The following is a 15,411-nucleotide window of genomic DNA, read 5'->3' as shown; positions in this document are numbered from 1 at the left end:
AGAGAGAATGACATCAGTTAAATTAGTGAAAGAAGTTAGTTTGCAACTCCATTTGTGAATTGCAGTGTAATTTATACAAAACAAACACTTGTTTAACGACTGACCCACAGATTTATTCTCAAATAATCTTTAACTCTCAGGCTTCAAGCACCCTTTTAAGAGGCATTTTATCATATTTTGGACCAGAGTGCAACTATCGCATCACTAGCCTACTTACACGATTGTCCTGCAGTGAGGAGGATTCACCATCTTCAAATGTTTTCATAATGTATCGATAATCAATTGAAATGTTTTTATAAAGTCCTTTTTACATTAGCAGATGTCAGAGTTTACTTGTCCCGACACCATGGAGATATTATTATGTTGCATTATTTATGAATGGCAAGAATATGAGATTGGGTTTATTAAGTCAGTTCGACACCATTAATAAACTACTCTAGCTTGATGTTCAATCAATCAATCAATCAATCAATCAATCAATCAATCAATCAATCAATCAATCAAATGACAGTAAGTCCATGCGCCAGCACTTCGTGGCTGTATATGAAACACGCGAAAATAAAATAAATATGTGCCAGGAAACAATAGGCTAAGTGGATTTCGACCCGCCGTTATCACAATATGGGTCATGCAAATTGACTCCTAGGCGATGAATGAGCATCATGCTCTCTCCCTCCGTGTAAAGACATTTGACTGCCAACACAGCTTACAGAAAACACACTACCAGGTACCGGAAGGAAGCGAAAAATGTCAAACCAGCAGTGTTTCCCTGTCATCGCTCACTTTGTGACTGACAGGCAGACAGACGACTGTCCTATCAATAGATCGCTAGAAGATGCATATCGTTCATTCTAGCGGGGGAGGGCTCGGCTGAATTTTTTTTCCTGACTTGCGAACTGTAAAAAAAAATCTAAATTGCCAAGTTAATTTAAGTGGAAAATGTACATGGCTGAAATTGAGTGTACAACTGGCTGTATAGCCAACAGCTGGCTAGAGGAAAGCACTGCAAGCGGTCTGCTCTTCAATGCAGTCAATGTGCGCGCACACACCAGAGTATGTGAGCCGAGTTGAGCATTTGGAAATCCCGCTCATGGAATACTGTGCCTTCCTTTCCAACCACTCTGCTAAAAATCCTGCTCCTCGCTCACAGGAAAAAAATAACTGCTGCTCGAAAAATCACAATTTAACCAACAATTCCACCTGGACCAACCATTTGGTTTTGAAGTGTTGAAACCAAACCATATGATTTGAATTAAACGTATTTTAATAAACATGAAAATGTCAATGTAAGAAGCGCTCATCATTTCAAATTGGCTACATGTCATATTAAACAGCATATAAACACTAAATAGGCCAGAAGCCAGAAAGGGAGCCTAAGAAGGAATTATTTTTGCTATATTATTTCAAGGCTATAGCCTACAAATAAATACATTGTGAAGCGCGACACAGACTGCTAGGGACCTAACGCCTCAGAATTTGAACATTTCGTTGTATTAAATCATTAGTGTATGAATTGCGCATATAGGCTGTGAATTAAAATTAAAAACAAGTTAAACCAAAAATGCCTTACTAGTGCCGTTGAATTCGTATTAGAAACAGGAGCTTGGACAGTGTGTGGCTTCAGGCTCGTGTGACGGTGCCTGGAGAGCAGGCCAGCAGAGGAGAAAATCCTCTCCGCACTTGCAGAGCCACTGGGGATGCTAAACACCCTTTTGGCCACTCTTGCCAGGCTGGGCAGAGATGCCAAGTTTATGTTTCTATAGGTATGCCTAAAGGTTGTTAGGCAACGTAACCCAATCAAAATGGAAAGCTCATTGAAAGTGAGAATATGCCAGGTCTATTGTACAGATAAGAGAACAAAAATGAACAACTTTTAAGAGATCAGATATTTAGTTTATGAATACTTTGATACAATGGCACAGTTATCTACCCACCTCGTTCCTTTCTTCTAGCATGTGCACATAGTAAGTTCACCTTCATGCAGTCGGGATACATGTCTTTTCAGATTCAACAATGATTATTTAGTTGTGGACAGTACATCACCACACTCCCTCGCTTACTCACCTTGATTTTTCACCTGTGTGCTTGGTCAGTTTCTTTATGGAAATATTTAGTTAACTCCATGACAGTAGCTAAATCAAAGGGCTATAGCAGAACACAAGTAGGCTACAAATGCATGCTGGGCCTGGCATGCCCTGAGCTCGTGAAGTGAGCGCTACTGGGGCCGGCCTTCGCGGATGCTCCAGCCTTTGACAATCACGCTCCGCGCTACAATCAAATTGGGCACGCTCCGCTCAGACTCTGGCGCACACACAAACTCGCTCACACAGACATACCGTGTTAAGATTGTTACGATGTGTTTTATGGTGGTTAGAGAAAGAGAAGCATATTCCAAAAAAGGGAAAGACCAATATAAAGCCTCAGGTCATAACTCATAACACAAAGCTATTTACAGTTATTAAGAAGTTATTAGACAGCACGGTGAGAATATTACTCCATAACATGAGATTAAACATACCAGACCACTGACACAAATATAGCCTACTGCTGACTTTTCATTACAGTCAAGCAGATGACAACTTTTCCATGACGCAGTGGTCTCACAGCTTGCTAGCTCTGCTGCCTGCTTCCATAAACCCTGCTGCTGTAAAATTATTACAACTTTAACCAACGACCAGGACAGCTTGGAAACAATTGGACTGAAAACGGTTATTTGTTCATTCATATTAAGACGTAAGATATCAACATTAAAAGGAAAGATCCACCCATTTTGAATGTTATGTTGTTTTTGTGTATCTATGAGCAATGTTCTATCGATTCCCCGGGTCATTTAATTTGTATCGGAGCTATTGCCTATCAAAGCAGGCAGATATTCGACCGATATCACATAGCATTGCGATTAATCCTCAGTCAGAGTAAAATAATAAATTAAAAACATTAAAACCTCAGTTAAAGATAGATATAATTTTTTTTGCATGGGCTGCATCTCAATTCCACCGCTGGTCTTCTGCATCTGTGGTGGAAGGTGGCCGAGATACAGCGGCGTTTGTCAGACCATGAGACATTCTCACAAATTCTGTAGCATCCAAACAAACTAATATGACCACCTTATGGAATGACCGGACTCTGCACGTACACAATGGTGTCCTCCGTTTTGCTGTATGATTTAACAAACCCCACGCGACTCACGCTGATGTGCCTACTTCAGTCTGTAGCGTCTGAACCGTTTGGGCTACAAATTAATATGAACTCTGTAGAAGGGGAAAGAGACTCATGAATAAGATGGTGTTCTCCATGGCCCCCATAACTATCACGGGGCTCGTCTGAATGTAACCCATATAAATGACACGAATGTACTTGTCCTCTTGCGCAGTTGTGCACAAGGGCCTCCCACTCTTTCTATTCTGGTTAGAACCAGTTTGCACTGTTCTGTGAAGGGAGTAGTACACAGCGTTGTACGAGATCTTCAGTTTCTTGGCAATTTCTCGCATGGAATAGCCTTCATTTCTCATAACAAGAATAGACTGACGAGTTTCACAAGAAAGTACTTTGTTTCTGGCCATTTTGAGCCTGTAATCAAACCCACAAATGCTGATGCTCCAGATATTCAACTAGTCTAAAGAAGGCCAGTTTTATTGCTTCTTTAAATTAGAACAGTTTTCAGCTGTGCTAACATAATTGCAAAAGGGTTTTCTAATGATCAATTAGCCTTTTAAAATGATACACTTGGATTAGCTAACACATCGTGCCATTGGAACACAGGAGTGATGGTTGCTGATAATGGGCCTCTGTACGCCTATGTAGATATTCCATTAAAAATCAGCCGCTTCCAGCTACAATAGTCATTTACAACATTAACCATGTCTACACTGTATTTCTGATTAATTTTATGTTATTTTAAATGACCAAAAAAAGTGCTTTTCTTTAAAAAATAAGAACATTTCTAAGTGACCCCAAACTTTTGAACCGTAGTGTATATCTCCTAGATATGACAAAATTCAAAACCTTGTGATACATTTTTTACTCTCCTTTATGACATTTATAAATGTGTTGTTCAACGTGTTTCTATGCGCTATAGTAGCAAAGGCCAAATTCTATATTTTAAATCAGATTGACATGGGTATTTTGATAGCTGAAGGGGTTGTAAAATTCTAAATCAAATAGCTAAAATGAGCCATGGTATGACCATGTTAAAACAATGCCATACGTTAGCTTAGTAGAACCCCCGCCCCAACGGCTTAGACTTTTAGAGGAACTTGGAATATGACTTTCAGATCGCGGAAACATCTATCACACATGTCAAATTGAAAATGCTGAGATTGTAGACTGCTAAATTGATAGTGCAGTTTAGGAGATTTTACAGCAAACTAGCTATTCACATGCTGATAAGACTTTGGTACTGTGTGTAGCTACAGTATACAAGCTTGCCAGCCCATAGAGATAGTATTGCATTGTGGGTTTCGTAGTTGACTTGAGGCAAAAGTATGTCCACAATGATTTTCACATGTTGCTACCAACCTTATAACACCAAAATTAAACACTTGTTACAAAAAAAATATTGTTCTCCAACACTGTAAATGATAGGAATTTTTGGTTTGGGGTGGATTTTTCCTTAAACATCTTTATGAGGGTCTGGTGGTGTTAAAAACAGGTACAGTGGGGAAGGACTCTAATGAAGAGAAGTGATCCAGAGTTAATCCCCTACAGTTAAACTACTGTCGTATCACTGGCCTGGTTCAGATTTCAAACACATCACGTCATGGAAAACAACAGACCTCAACGTGCCTAGTTCTCTTTTGGAAAAACTGATTAATCAGTTTTCATTATTGCATAAAACGTGCTATGTCATGTACCATTAAAACTCTTTAACGTTGAGTAATTAAATCCAAGCTTGGAGAGACTGAGGGCTTTGTACTGCATGAGCAACTCTGACTTCTGTGTACTGTGCATTGACGTCAATGAGAAAGTTCTGTAAAAATTCAAGTTCGGCATCTCCAGTTAAGATTTGGCCCAAGTGGAGAGACCGTCAGATCCAGCTGTGTTGAGTGTCCAGAGCGGTAGCAGAAAGCATGTTTATTTCAGTACCATAACAGGAGGTACTTTATAGGATACTGAAAGATAAGGAGAAGAAGAACTGTCCATTTGTCCGTCCGTCAGTCACAATAAAATACTAACTACAGTCCCAGCCTTCCAAGTCTCTCCAGTCTTGTTATTCACTACTTTCATATACATAGATTCAATTAGAACCACTGGGTGAATTAACAGGACACACACACACACACACATCTATACCGTGGACACAGACGTTTTTTCCATTCTAGATGTGAGGGGGAAGGAGAGTGACAGGAGTGGTAACTCCAGCTGAAGTCAGGACATTGATGGTTCTCGCGCGCACACGCACACCAGTGTTTACGTTTGTAAAATGTGCTGCCGGACATTTGACCAGCAACATTTTAATTTCCAGACATTTGAGAAATCTACCCAAATCTACCCATATGCTTTGGCTGCAACTGATTAGGGCGTCCACCCACGGTGCTCAGAATGACAGAAATCACATTTAGATTAAGGGCATTCATATTAACAGAACGCGCAAGTCGAGGATGCAATGATGTGCGGTCCTTCTTACCAAATTCTGATGTCTTCAGCCAACAAGACAAGTAACGAACAGCAAAATCCCCAGCCTATGTCAATTTATTATCCCCCACAGTATAAATGTTAACTTATTCTATTGGTCAGCTTGTCGAGAAAGAAATAGCCTATTCCAAACAGACTCTGGGACAGTTGTAGGAAGATAGATTTTTGAATCTAACTAGTAGGCCTAAGTTACATAAAAAATAAATAAAAAGCAATGAGTCTGACGCAACAGATGAGAACGTTTAGCTTAAAATGTTGATATACAAATGAATTCACATTATAAGAGTAGCAACGCACACAAGGCAGTAGGCTACGTGCGAATGATCGTCATAATGCAATTAGCGGGAAAACACTGTCAAAACGTGACAGATGAAAATATCTGTTAGAAATTTAGAAAGAGGATCTAATAAGCAAGGTAAGACACACCTCATAACATTCAGGTTTCAAAGAATAAAGTATATGTTCTCAAAATGCATATCCTCCTCCAGCTCATTGCAAAGTGTGACGCTCTGATGACGTCTTCCGTTGCGGTTTGACAGATTTTCCGCTAAAAGGCTGTGCACCCTGTGCGCATGTGACAAATAAGATACTGAACATAACAGATATACTGTAGCCTACACACGAAGCAATTTAATTCCACTAAATTATGCAAATTAACCTATAGACCGATAAGCATGACCAGTCAAATGTATTTCCATCGACATGCATTTATATCAATTAAAAGGCTCAAAGCATTATTTTGCAATGGCGCCAATTATAACGACTTTTACACTTTTTTTTTAGGGCAAAAGCCTGCTATTACCCCCTAACAGAAACATGCACACACACAAACCCACATTAGCGCAAGATCAGAGACAAAGCACAGTCAGAGCAGGAAGAGGCCTCTGTCCCTGTCAACAAAGTGGGTCACTGTGTGCTCTTCTCAAATTAGGTCAAATGTAATTCGTCACATGATTCGTAAACAGCAGGCGAGGACAAACAGTGAAATGCCCTTCAACGCAGTATTTTCCTACTATTTTTCCCAAAAAATCTAACCCAAGGAATAGGTACCAGCACAGAGTCGATATGCAGGGGTACGAGGTAATTTCGGTAGATACAGTGCACTAAGAAAGTGTTCACGGCACTTTGTCCACATTTTGTTGTGTTGTGTATTCTATTTTAAATTCAGGCACAATACTTAATTCCACTTTGATATTGGGTATTTTTTTTTTTTTACAAATTAATTAAAAAGGAAAAACACAGATTCAACCACAAAGACCAGGGAGTTTTTCCAATGACTCGCAAAGGGAACCTATTGGTAGAATAAATAAAGCAGACATTGAATATCCATTTGAGCATGGTGAAGTTATTAATTACACTTTGGGTGTTGTATCAATAAACTTAGTCACTACAAAAATAATAATAACTCTGTTTGCTGGAAAGGAAGGACTCCGCTCAGGGATTTCTCCATGAGGCCAATGGTGACTTTAAAACAGTTAGAGTTTAACGGCTGTGACAGGAGAAACCGGAGGATGGATCAAAAACATTGAAGTTACTCCAAAATACGAACCTAATTGACAGAGTGAAAAGAAGGAAGAATAAAAAATATGACAAACCATGCATCCTGTTTGTCACAACGCACTAAAGTAATAAGGCAAAAAATGTGGCAAGGCAATTTACTTTTTGTCCTGAAACCAAAGTGTTGTATTGGATTTGCCCAAACAAATAACATATTACTCCATATTTTCAAGAATAGTGGTGGCTGCATCATGTTTAGGGTATGCTTGTAATCGTTAAGGACTAGAGTTTTTCAGGATAAAAAAGTAAACATAACGGAGCTAAGTACAGAAGGCCACCCATTACAACCAGCATGTCCAGAGATACAACCTCTCTCATCATCCAGTGCCTGGGCTTACCTCCGCTGTTCCCGGACCCCACCATACCCCTGTCTGCGCATTATGCCCTGAATATACTCTACCACGCCCAGAAATCTGCTCCTGTTATTTTGTCCCCAACGCTCTAGGCGACCAGTTTTGATTATCTTTAGCCGCACCCTCATCCTACTCCCCCTCTGTTCTGCGGGTATTGTGGAGGTAAACCCAGGCCCTGCATGTCCCCAGGCACCCTCATTTGTTGACTTCTGTGATCGAAAAAGCCTTGGTTTCATGCATGTCAACATCAGAAGCCTCCTCCCTAAGTGTGTTTTACTCACTGCTTTAGCAAACTCTGCCAACCCCGATGTACTTGCCGTGTCTAAATCCTGGCTTAGGAAGGCCACCAAAAATTCTGAGATTTCCATACCCAGATAGCCTGCAAAGTTATGTCATACTTTCCAGGTCCATACCCAAAAAGTTCGAACTTCTAATTTAAAAAATGAATCTCTCCAGAAATAAGTCTCTCACTGTTGCCACCTGCTACCGACCCCCCTCAGCTCCCAGCTGTGCCCTGGACATTTGTGAATTGATCGCCCCCCATCTAGCTTCAGAGTTTGTTCTGTTAGGTGACCTAAACTGGGATATGCTTAACACCCCGGCAGTCCTACAATCTAAGCTAGATGCCCTCAAATCTCACACAAATCATCAAGGAACTCACCAGGTACAACCCTAAATCTGTAAACAAGGGCACCCTCATAGACGTTATCCTAACCAACTGGCCCTCCAAATACACCTCCGCTGTCTTCAATCAGGATCTCAGCGATCACTGCCTGTATCCGCTACGGGTCCGCAGTCAAACGACCACCCCTCATCACTGTCAAACGCTCCCTAAAACACTTCTGCGAGCAGGCCTTTCTAATAGACCTGGCCCGGGTACCTTGGAAGGATATTGACCTCATCCCATCGGTTGAGGATGCCTGGTCATTCTTTAAAAGTAACTTCCTCATCATTTTAGATAAGCATGCTCCGTTCAAAAAATGCAGAACTAAGAACAGATATAGCCCTTGGTTCACTCCAGACCTGACTGCCCTCGACCAGCACAAAAACATCCTGTGGCGGACTGCAATAGCATCGAATAGTCCCCGCGATAAGCAACTGTTCAGGGAAGTCAGGAACCAAAACACACAGTCAAAGCAAAGGCCAGCTTTTTCAAGCAGAAATTTGCATCCTGTAGCACTAACTCCAAAAAGTTCTGGGACACTAAAGTCCATGGAGAACAAAAGCACCTCTTCCCAGCTGCCCACTGCACTGAGGCTAGGTAACACGGTCATCACCGATAAATCCATGATAATCGAAAACGTCAACAAGCATTTCTCAACGGCTGGCCACGCCTTCCTCCTGGCTACTCCAACCTCGGCCAACAGGTCCCCCCCCGCAGCTACTCGCCCAAGCCTCCCCAGCTTCTCCAGATAGCAGATGTTCTGAAAGAGCTGCAAAACCTGGACCCGTACAAATCAGCTGAGCTTGACAATCTGGACCCTCTATTTCTGAAACTATCCGCCGCCATTGTCGCCATCCCTATTACCAGCCTGTTCAACCTCTTTCATATCATCTGAGATCCCCAAGGATTGGAAAGCTGCCGTGGTCATCCCCCTCTTCAAAGGGGGAGACACCCTGGACCCAAACTGTTACAGACCTATATCCATCCTGCCCTGCCTATCTAAGGTCTCCGAAAGCCAAGTCAACAAACAGATCACTGACCATCTCGAATCCCACCGTACCTTCTCCGCTGTGCAATCTGGTTTCCGAGCCGGTCACGGGTGCACCTCAGCCATGCTCAAGGTACTAACCGATATCATAACCGCCATCGATAAAAGACAGTACTGTGCAGCCATCTTCATCGATCTGGCCAAGGCTTTCGACTCTGTCAATCAACATATTCTTATCGGCAGACTCAGTAGCCTCGGTTTTTCTAATGACTGCCTTGCCTGGTTCACCAACTACTTTGCAGACAGAGTTCAGTGTGTCAAATCGGAGGGCATGTTGTCCGGTCCTCTGGTAGTCTCTATGGGGGTGCCACGGGGTTCAATTCTCGGGCTGACTCTTTTCTCTGTATATATCAATGATGTTGCTCTTGCTGCGGGCGATTCCCTGATCCACCTCTACGCAGACGACACCATTCTGTATACTTCCGGCCCGTCCTTGGACACTGTGCTATCTAACCTTCAAACGAGCTTCAATGCCATACAACACTCCTTCCGTGGCCTCCAACTGCTCTTAAACGCTAGTAAAACCAAATGCATGCTTTTCAACCGTCCGCTGCCTGCACCCGCACGCCCGACTAGCATCACCACCCTGGATGGTTCCGACCTAGAATATGTGGACATCTATAAGTACCTAGGTGTCTGGCTAGACTGTAAACTCTCCTTCCAGACTCATATCAAACATCTCCAATCTAAAATCAAATCTAGAGTCAGCTTTCTATTTCGCAACAAAGCTTCCTTCACTCACGCCGCCAAACTTACCCTAGTAAAACTGACTATCCTACCGATCCTCGACTTCGACTATGTAATCTACAAAATAGCTTCCAATACTCTACTCAGCAAACTGGATACAGTTTATCACAGTGCCATCCGTTTTGTTACTAAAGCACCTTATGCCACCCACCACTGCGACCTGTATGCTCTAGTCGGCTGGCCCTCGCTACATATTCGTCGCCAGACCCACTGGCTCCAGGTCATCTACAAGTCCATGCAAGGTAAAGCTCCGCCTTATCTCAGTTCACTGGTCACGATGGCAACACCCATCCGTAGCACGCGCTCCAGCAGGTGTATCTCACTGATCATCCCTAAAGCAAACACCTCATTTGGCCGCCTTTCCTTCCAGTTCTCTGCTGCCTGTGACTGGAACGAATTGCAAAAATCGTTGAAGTTGGAGACTGACCTCCCTCACCAACTTTAAACATCTGCTATCTGAGCAGCTAACCGATCGCTGCAGCTGTACATAGTCCATCTGTAAATAGCCCACCCAATTTACCTAACTCGTCCCCATACTTTTTTATTTATTTACTTTTCTGCTCTTTTGCACACCAGTATCTGTACCTGTTTCCTAGCCACCGTGCTTCTACACCTGCATTGCTTGCTGTTTGGGGTTTTAGGCTGGGTTTCTGTACAGCACTTTGAGATATCAGCTGATGTACGAAGGGCTATATAAATAAATTTGATTTGACCTGCACATGACCATCTGACCATTTATCACTCCAGTGTTAATCTCCTAAATTGTAATTATTCGCCTACCTCATGCCTTTTACACACAATGTATATAGACTATTTTTTCTACTGTGTTATTGACTTGTTTATTGTTTACTCCAAGTGTAACTCTGTTGTTGTCTGTTCAAACTGCTATGCTTTATCTTGGCCAGGTCGCAGTTGTAAATGAGAACTTGTTCTCAACTAGCCTACCTGGTTAAATGAAGGTTTTAAAAAAGTACAGGCAAAACCCTACAGGAAACCCTGGTTTAGTCTGCTTTCCACCAGACACTGGGAGACAAATTCACCTTTAAGCTGAACAATAACCTTAAACAAAAGGCCAAATCTACACTGGAGTTAGTTACTGAGTGGCCGTGTTACAGTTTTGACCTAAAATCTACTTGAAAATCTATGACAAGACCTGAAAATTGTTGTCTAGCAAAGATCAACAACCAATTTGACAGAGCTTGAATAATTTTTTTAAATAATAATGTGCAAGTGTTGCACAATCCAGGTGTGGAAAGCTCTTAGGGACAAAAAGGGTCAATGCAGATATTCCAGGTAGCTATTGGTTAAATATTTAAATAACTATTTATTAGCAGTATAGCTTGAGTGGGCTGAAGCTGTTTAAGAGCCTGTTGGTTCCAAACTTGGTGCATTGGTACCGCTTCCCCCACACTCCAGCCCACTCACCTCTACTAACCCCCTCGTCCCTGCATCCAATCGTTCACCTTATTTAATGTCCATTCTGCTCTCCCGCCATCCTTGATATTTTTCTCATCCGATCTTCTCATCTCTATCAGTCATAAAAGTGAAGGGCCCAGAACGCTACATTGGGTTTCAATGTGAGTAGAGATCATCAAATGCCTAATCAGTCTGTCAGAACAGAACACAAAGGCATGTCAGTCTCCATAAATCCCTTGGTAGCAGAGCTGTGGAAAGGCACCAGAGACAACAGTATAACGTCCTTTAATTGGAGTTTGAATCATTGGCGGGCTCAGGCAGGGAGAACTGTCCCACTCTACAGGGAGAACTGTCCCACTCTACAGGCTAGCAATAACACATCCAGTTTAACCACTAACCTTAACCATTATCCTATCCTCAACTAAATTACTTACTTTCTTATTCAAATGTATTACTTAAACTGCAACAAGTGCCAAAATCTAATTTGAGCATAGCTGGAACAAATAGGCCTACCCTACACTGCTAAAACCAATCAGAAGACAGAGTGATTCCACATGGTGGTGTGATGTGGACGGACGGACGCCGCTTTAAGTGGTCTACTGTGGCCAACCCTAAACACAGGTTATCCCTGAGGTGTCAGCTCACTTTACAAGGTTACAGAGAGCCAGCGCACGGATACACCTGCTTACACTGGCTTTCACGTAGACCATTTATAGGGTGTGAGAATGAGTGTGTGTGTGTGTGTGTCGTGATCATGGTGTGTAAGAAGAGAAGCAGGGGGACAGACAGTCCTGTACCTCACCTCAGGCTGAATGGCTTTGAACACCGGAGCATCCATGAGAGTGATCTGACCCTGGAGAGAAGGGGAGAGAGAGAAGTGGGGGAGAAAGAGAGAGAAGGGGAGAGAGAGCAGGATAAGGAGAGAGATCAGGATAAGGAGAGAGAGAGCAGGATAAGGAGAGAGATCAGGATAAGGAGAGAGAAGGGGAGAGAGAGCAGGATAAGGAGAGAGAGCGAGAAAGAGAGGCATCATAGCAGTAATTAGGGAAACAGATTTGGACTGAAGTGTTGACCTGACATCATTGCAGGCAGTGCTTCCAAAACTTTATTCAACAGTCCCAGAATAACCAGGAGAAATTCAATCTGGAGGGGGATAGAAAAGGTAGAGACCACCCTCTGTCTGTCTAGCTGGGTATGGCAAGGCAGGGGAGAGTGGAAAGGCTCAAACTAGAATTGTAGAGAACCTAGAGTCTTAGAGGGACTGTGTCAGCATTAAAGGCTTGTTGCACTAGCCACTGGGCAAAAATCGGTTGAATCAACATTGTTTCCATGTCATTTCAATCAAACAATTCAATGTGAGGACGTGGAAAACTGATTGGCTTTGCACAAATTAATAAATCAACGTTTAAACTAAATACAATGACAGGGTGAAAAGGTTGGTTGATATCACATTGAATTCACAGTAGTTGACAACTCAACAAAATCTAGATGTTGAACTGATGTATGTGCCCTGTGGGTAATCACGTCACAAATCACAACTGCGCTACAGTAATGCTCTAACCATACTGCCTGGACGACAAACTTCCAAGTTGGAAGTTGGACCTAATGGATCTTCTATATATAATATACGGACCTTTGGCTTTTCAGGGAAAAGCATGTAAATCACAGCCGTTCATTATACTCTACACAGAGTAATGGTCTAGTCTGCGCAGGCAGATGGTTTATGTTGTCTGACATCATGGAAACTGACTGCCTAGGATATTAGGGAGGACCATGGTGATCTATCTAACAGGGGCTGGGAGCTGGGACTTGTTCTTAGAATGGCCTCGTTCTATTGAGAATATCAGAGGAAATTGGTGCCTGTGTATCCTCCTGGATCGCTCACCCACTTCATCCTCTCTTTCTGAAAGACTTTCCAAGATGCATCATTCCCCTCTCTCTAGTGTCTCAATGTCACATACGCGCTATTCCACACACACACCAGGGTTGGTACTTACTGCATACTCCTCAGGGGTAACCTTCAGGACATCGAAGACGACAGCATCAAAACTCTTCTTCAGCTCAGAACCCTTCTCACTGAGAGACTCTGAGCTGCTGCTCTTCTGGACACACACACACACACACACACACACACACACACACACACACACACACACGTTAGAGCAGGGAACTTGGGAAACATAAAGCTCAAAGAAATGGGGGGGGGGGGGGGGCTTGACACCCATAGCGCTCTGTTAGTGTTTGTTCTAGCCCTGCACAGACACACATTAATGAAATCATCAGAATGGGAGAAGATAAGGGGGGAAAGGGGCGTGGCTCACCTCCGAGGCAGTAGCAGCAGCGGTGGTGACGCTTGATTGGCCATTGGGGAGGTCCATCATTCCCACACCATCTGTCTGTCAGTGCAGCACAGCACTACTCATCCTCAGTGTGTGCACTCTGGACAGACACAAACGAGAGAGAAACGACGTAAACCCATATTTCATTTATCAGACCAATGCTCACAAAACCCTGGATCAACAGTGCACCCTTGTGGCTGAAAGTGGTAGGAGATTCACTTCAGATGTGGGAAATCAGCAGTGCTCTAGCCCCACATACAGGTGCCAAGTACACATTCAGACATACACACAGATGCTCACTAAGCTGTGGTTTAACCAGCTCAGTTGGCAGTGTAATCCTCAAGTATGAAAGCGAGTGTGCGCCGCGCATGTGAGCGAGCGAGAAAGACAGCGAGAGGAGAGCGAGGAGACAGAGTGCAAGAGGGGAGAGACAGTGGCAGAGGTGAGGGAGAGGATGAGCAGCACTTTCTATCCACTACTCCAAATATGCTTCAATCAGGAGGTATTTATCACATGAAACTTAAAAAATGGTGATAATAATAATAATAATAATAATAATAATAATTGTTGCTCAAAAATATTGTTCATTTTGGTCATACTTCATATACATTGCTTTGGCAACAATGACAACCACTATCCACGCCAATAAAGCATTTACTGAATTGAGACACAGAGTGTTCAAAATGTGAAGTTCTACATTCACAGAACAAAGAGAAACTGTGTATACTTTTTGGGGAAAGGTCTGGTGTTCTAGAGTTGGCAGCACAGTCACAGCTTGCCAAACGCTAAGGGAGGAAACAGGAGCAAAAAAAAATAATGATTGAATATACAGTGCTGCTTGAAAGTATGTGAAGCCCCTAGTGTTCACCATGAAATCTTCATTTAATCAGAACTAGTATTTTTGATCTGACCTAACAGGTTTATATTTACCAATACCATAGAGGACATCATGCGTGTAGTAGAAAAACAACATTAAAAAGTAATTCGTGCAGGTGCAAAAGTAAGTGACGCACTTCCAAAATATCCCCAAGAGCCACAAAAACAATAAATCAGGTAAAAGCCAACCCATAGATAACATCTAGAGATTTGCAGACCTTCCTTGCTGCATCTCAGGTAACTGTGCTTCAACAATAAGAAAACTGAACCAAAATGCCATTCATGGGAGGTTTGCTAGGAAGAAACCTCTGCTGTCAAAAAAGAACCAAACTGCCAGTCTTAAAACTTTGCCAAAGACCACCTGGACAAACCTGAAGGTTTCTGGAAGTCCATTCTCTGGACCGATGAGTCAAAAGTACCACAAAAAGAACCCTGATCCCAATAGCTAAGCATGGTGGTGGGAATGTCAAGATCTGGGGCTGCTTTTCCCACACTGGGCATGGACGACTCCACATCATTAAGGGAACACTGAATTCTGAGTTGTACGAGAAGATTCCTGAACAGAACGTCAGGCCATCAGTCAAGGAGCTACAGCTGGGCCAAAAGCGGGTCTTCCAACAAGACAATGACCCAAAGAAATCAAACAAATCTACCAAAGAATGGCTCAGGAGAAAGATGTGTGTTTTGGATTGGCCAACTGGCCTAAATCCAATCGAGACGCTGTGGGAGGACCTGGAGAGGGCAGTTCATACCAGACACCCCTCAAACCTCACTCAA

At 42.8% G+C, this 15,411-nt stretch overlaps 1 protein-coding gene across 6 annotated transcripts in view; it reads right to left on the bottom strand.

The window, feature by feature from the left end:
• The window catches only part of LOC109897981 (ras-specific guanine nucleotide-releasing factor RalGPS2-like), a 163,092-nt gene that overhangs the window by 86,220 nt on the left and 61,461 nt on the right, over window positions 1–15,411 (bottom strand). For 5 of the 6 annotated variants that reach the window (XR_004211185.1, XM_031833420.1, XM_031833418.1 and 2 more), the window contains 3 exons: window positions 13,741–13,858; window positions 13,417–13,521; window positions 12,222–12,272 (listed from right to left, as the gene is read on the bottom strand). Coding sequence is in view for 5 of the 6 variants with exons in the window: in XM_031833420.1 (XP_031689280.1) it covers window positions 12,222–12,272; window positions 13,417–13,521; window positions 13,741–13,800 (216 nt within the window). In the remaining variant the exon portion in view is untranslated. The remainder of the gene's footprint in view (window positions 1–12,221; window positions 12,273–13,416; window positions 13,522–13,740; window positions 13,859–15,411) is intronic. The other variant, XM_031833421.1, reaches the window with a different exon arrangement.

The sequence above is a fragment of the Oncorhynchus kisutch genome, linkage group LG10, assembly GCF_002021735.2.
Source record: "Oncorhynchus kisutch isolate 150728-3 linkage group LG10, Okis_V2, whole genome shotgun sequence".
NCBI classification, from domain to species: domain Eukaryota; kingdom Metazoa; phylum Chordata; class Actinopteri; order Salmoniformes; family Salmonidae; genus Oncorhynchus; species Oncorhynchus kisutch.
The sequence above is the reverse complement of the archived record's forward strand: the minus strand, read 5'-3'. Positions and strand labels throughout refer to the sequence as shown.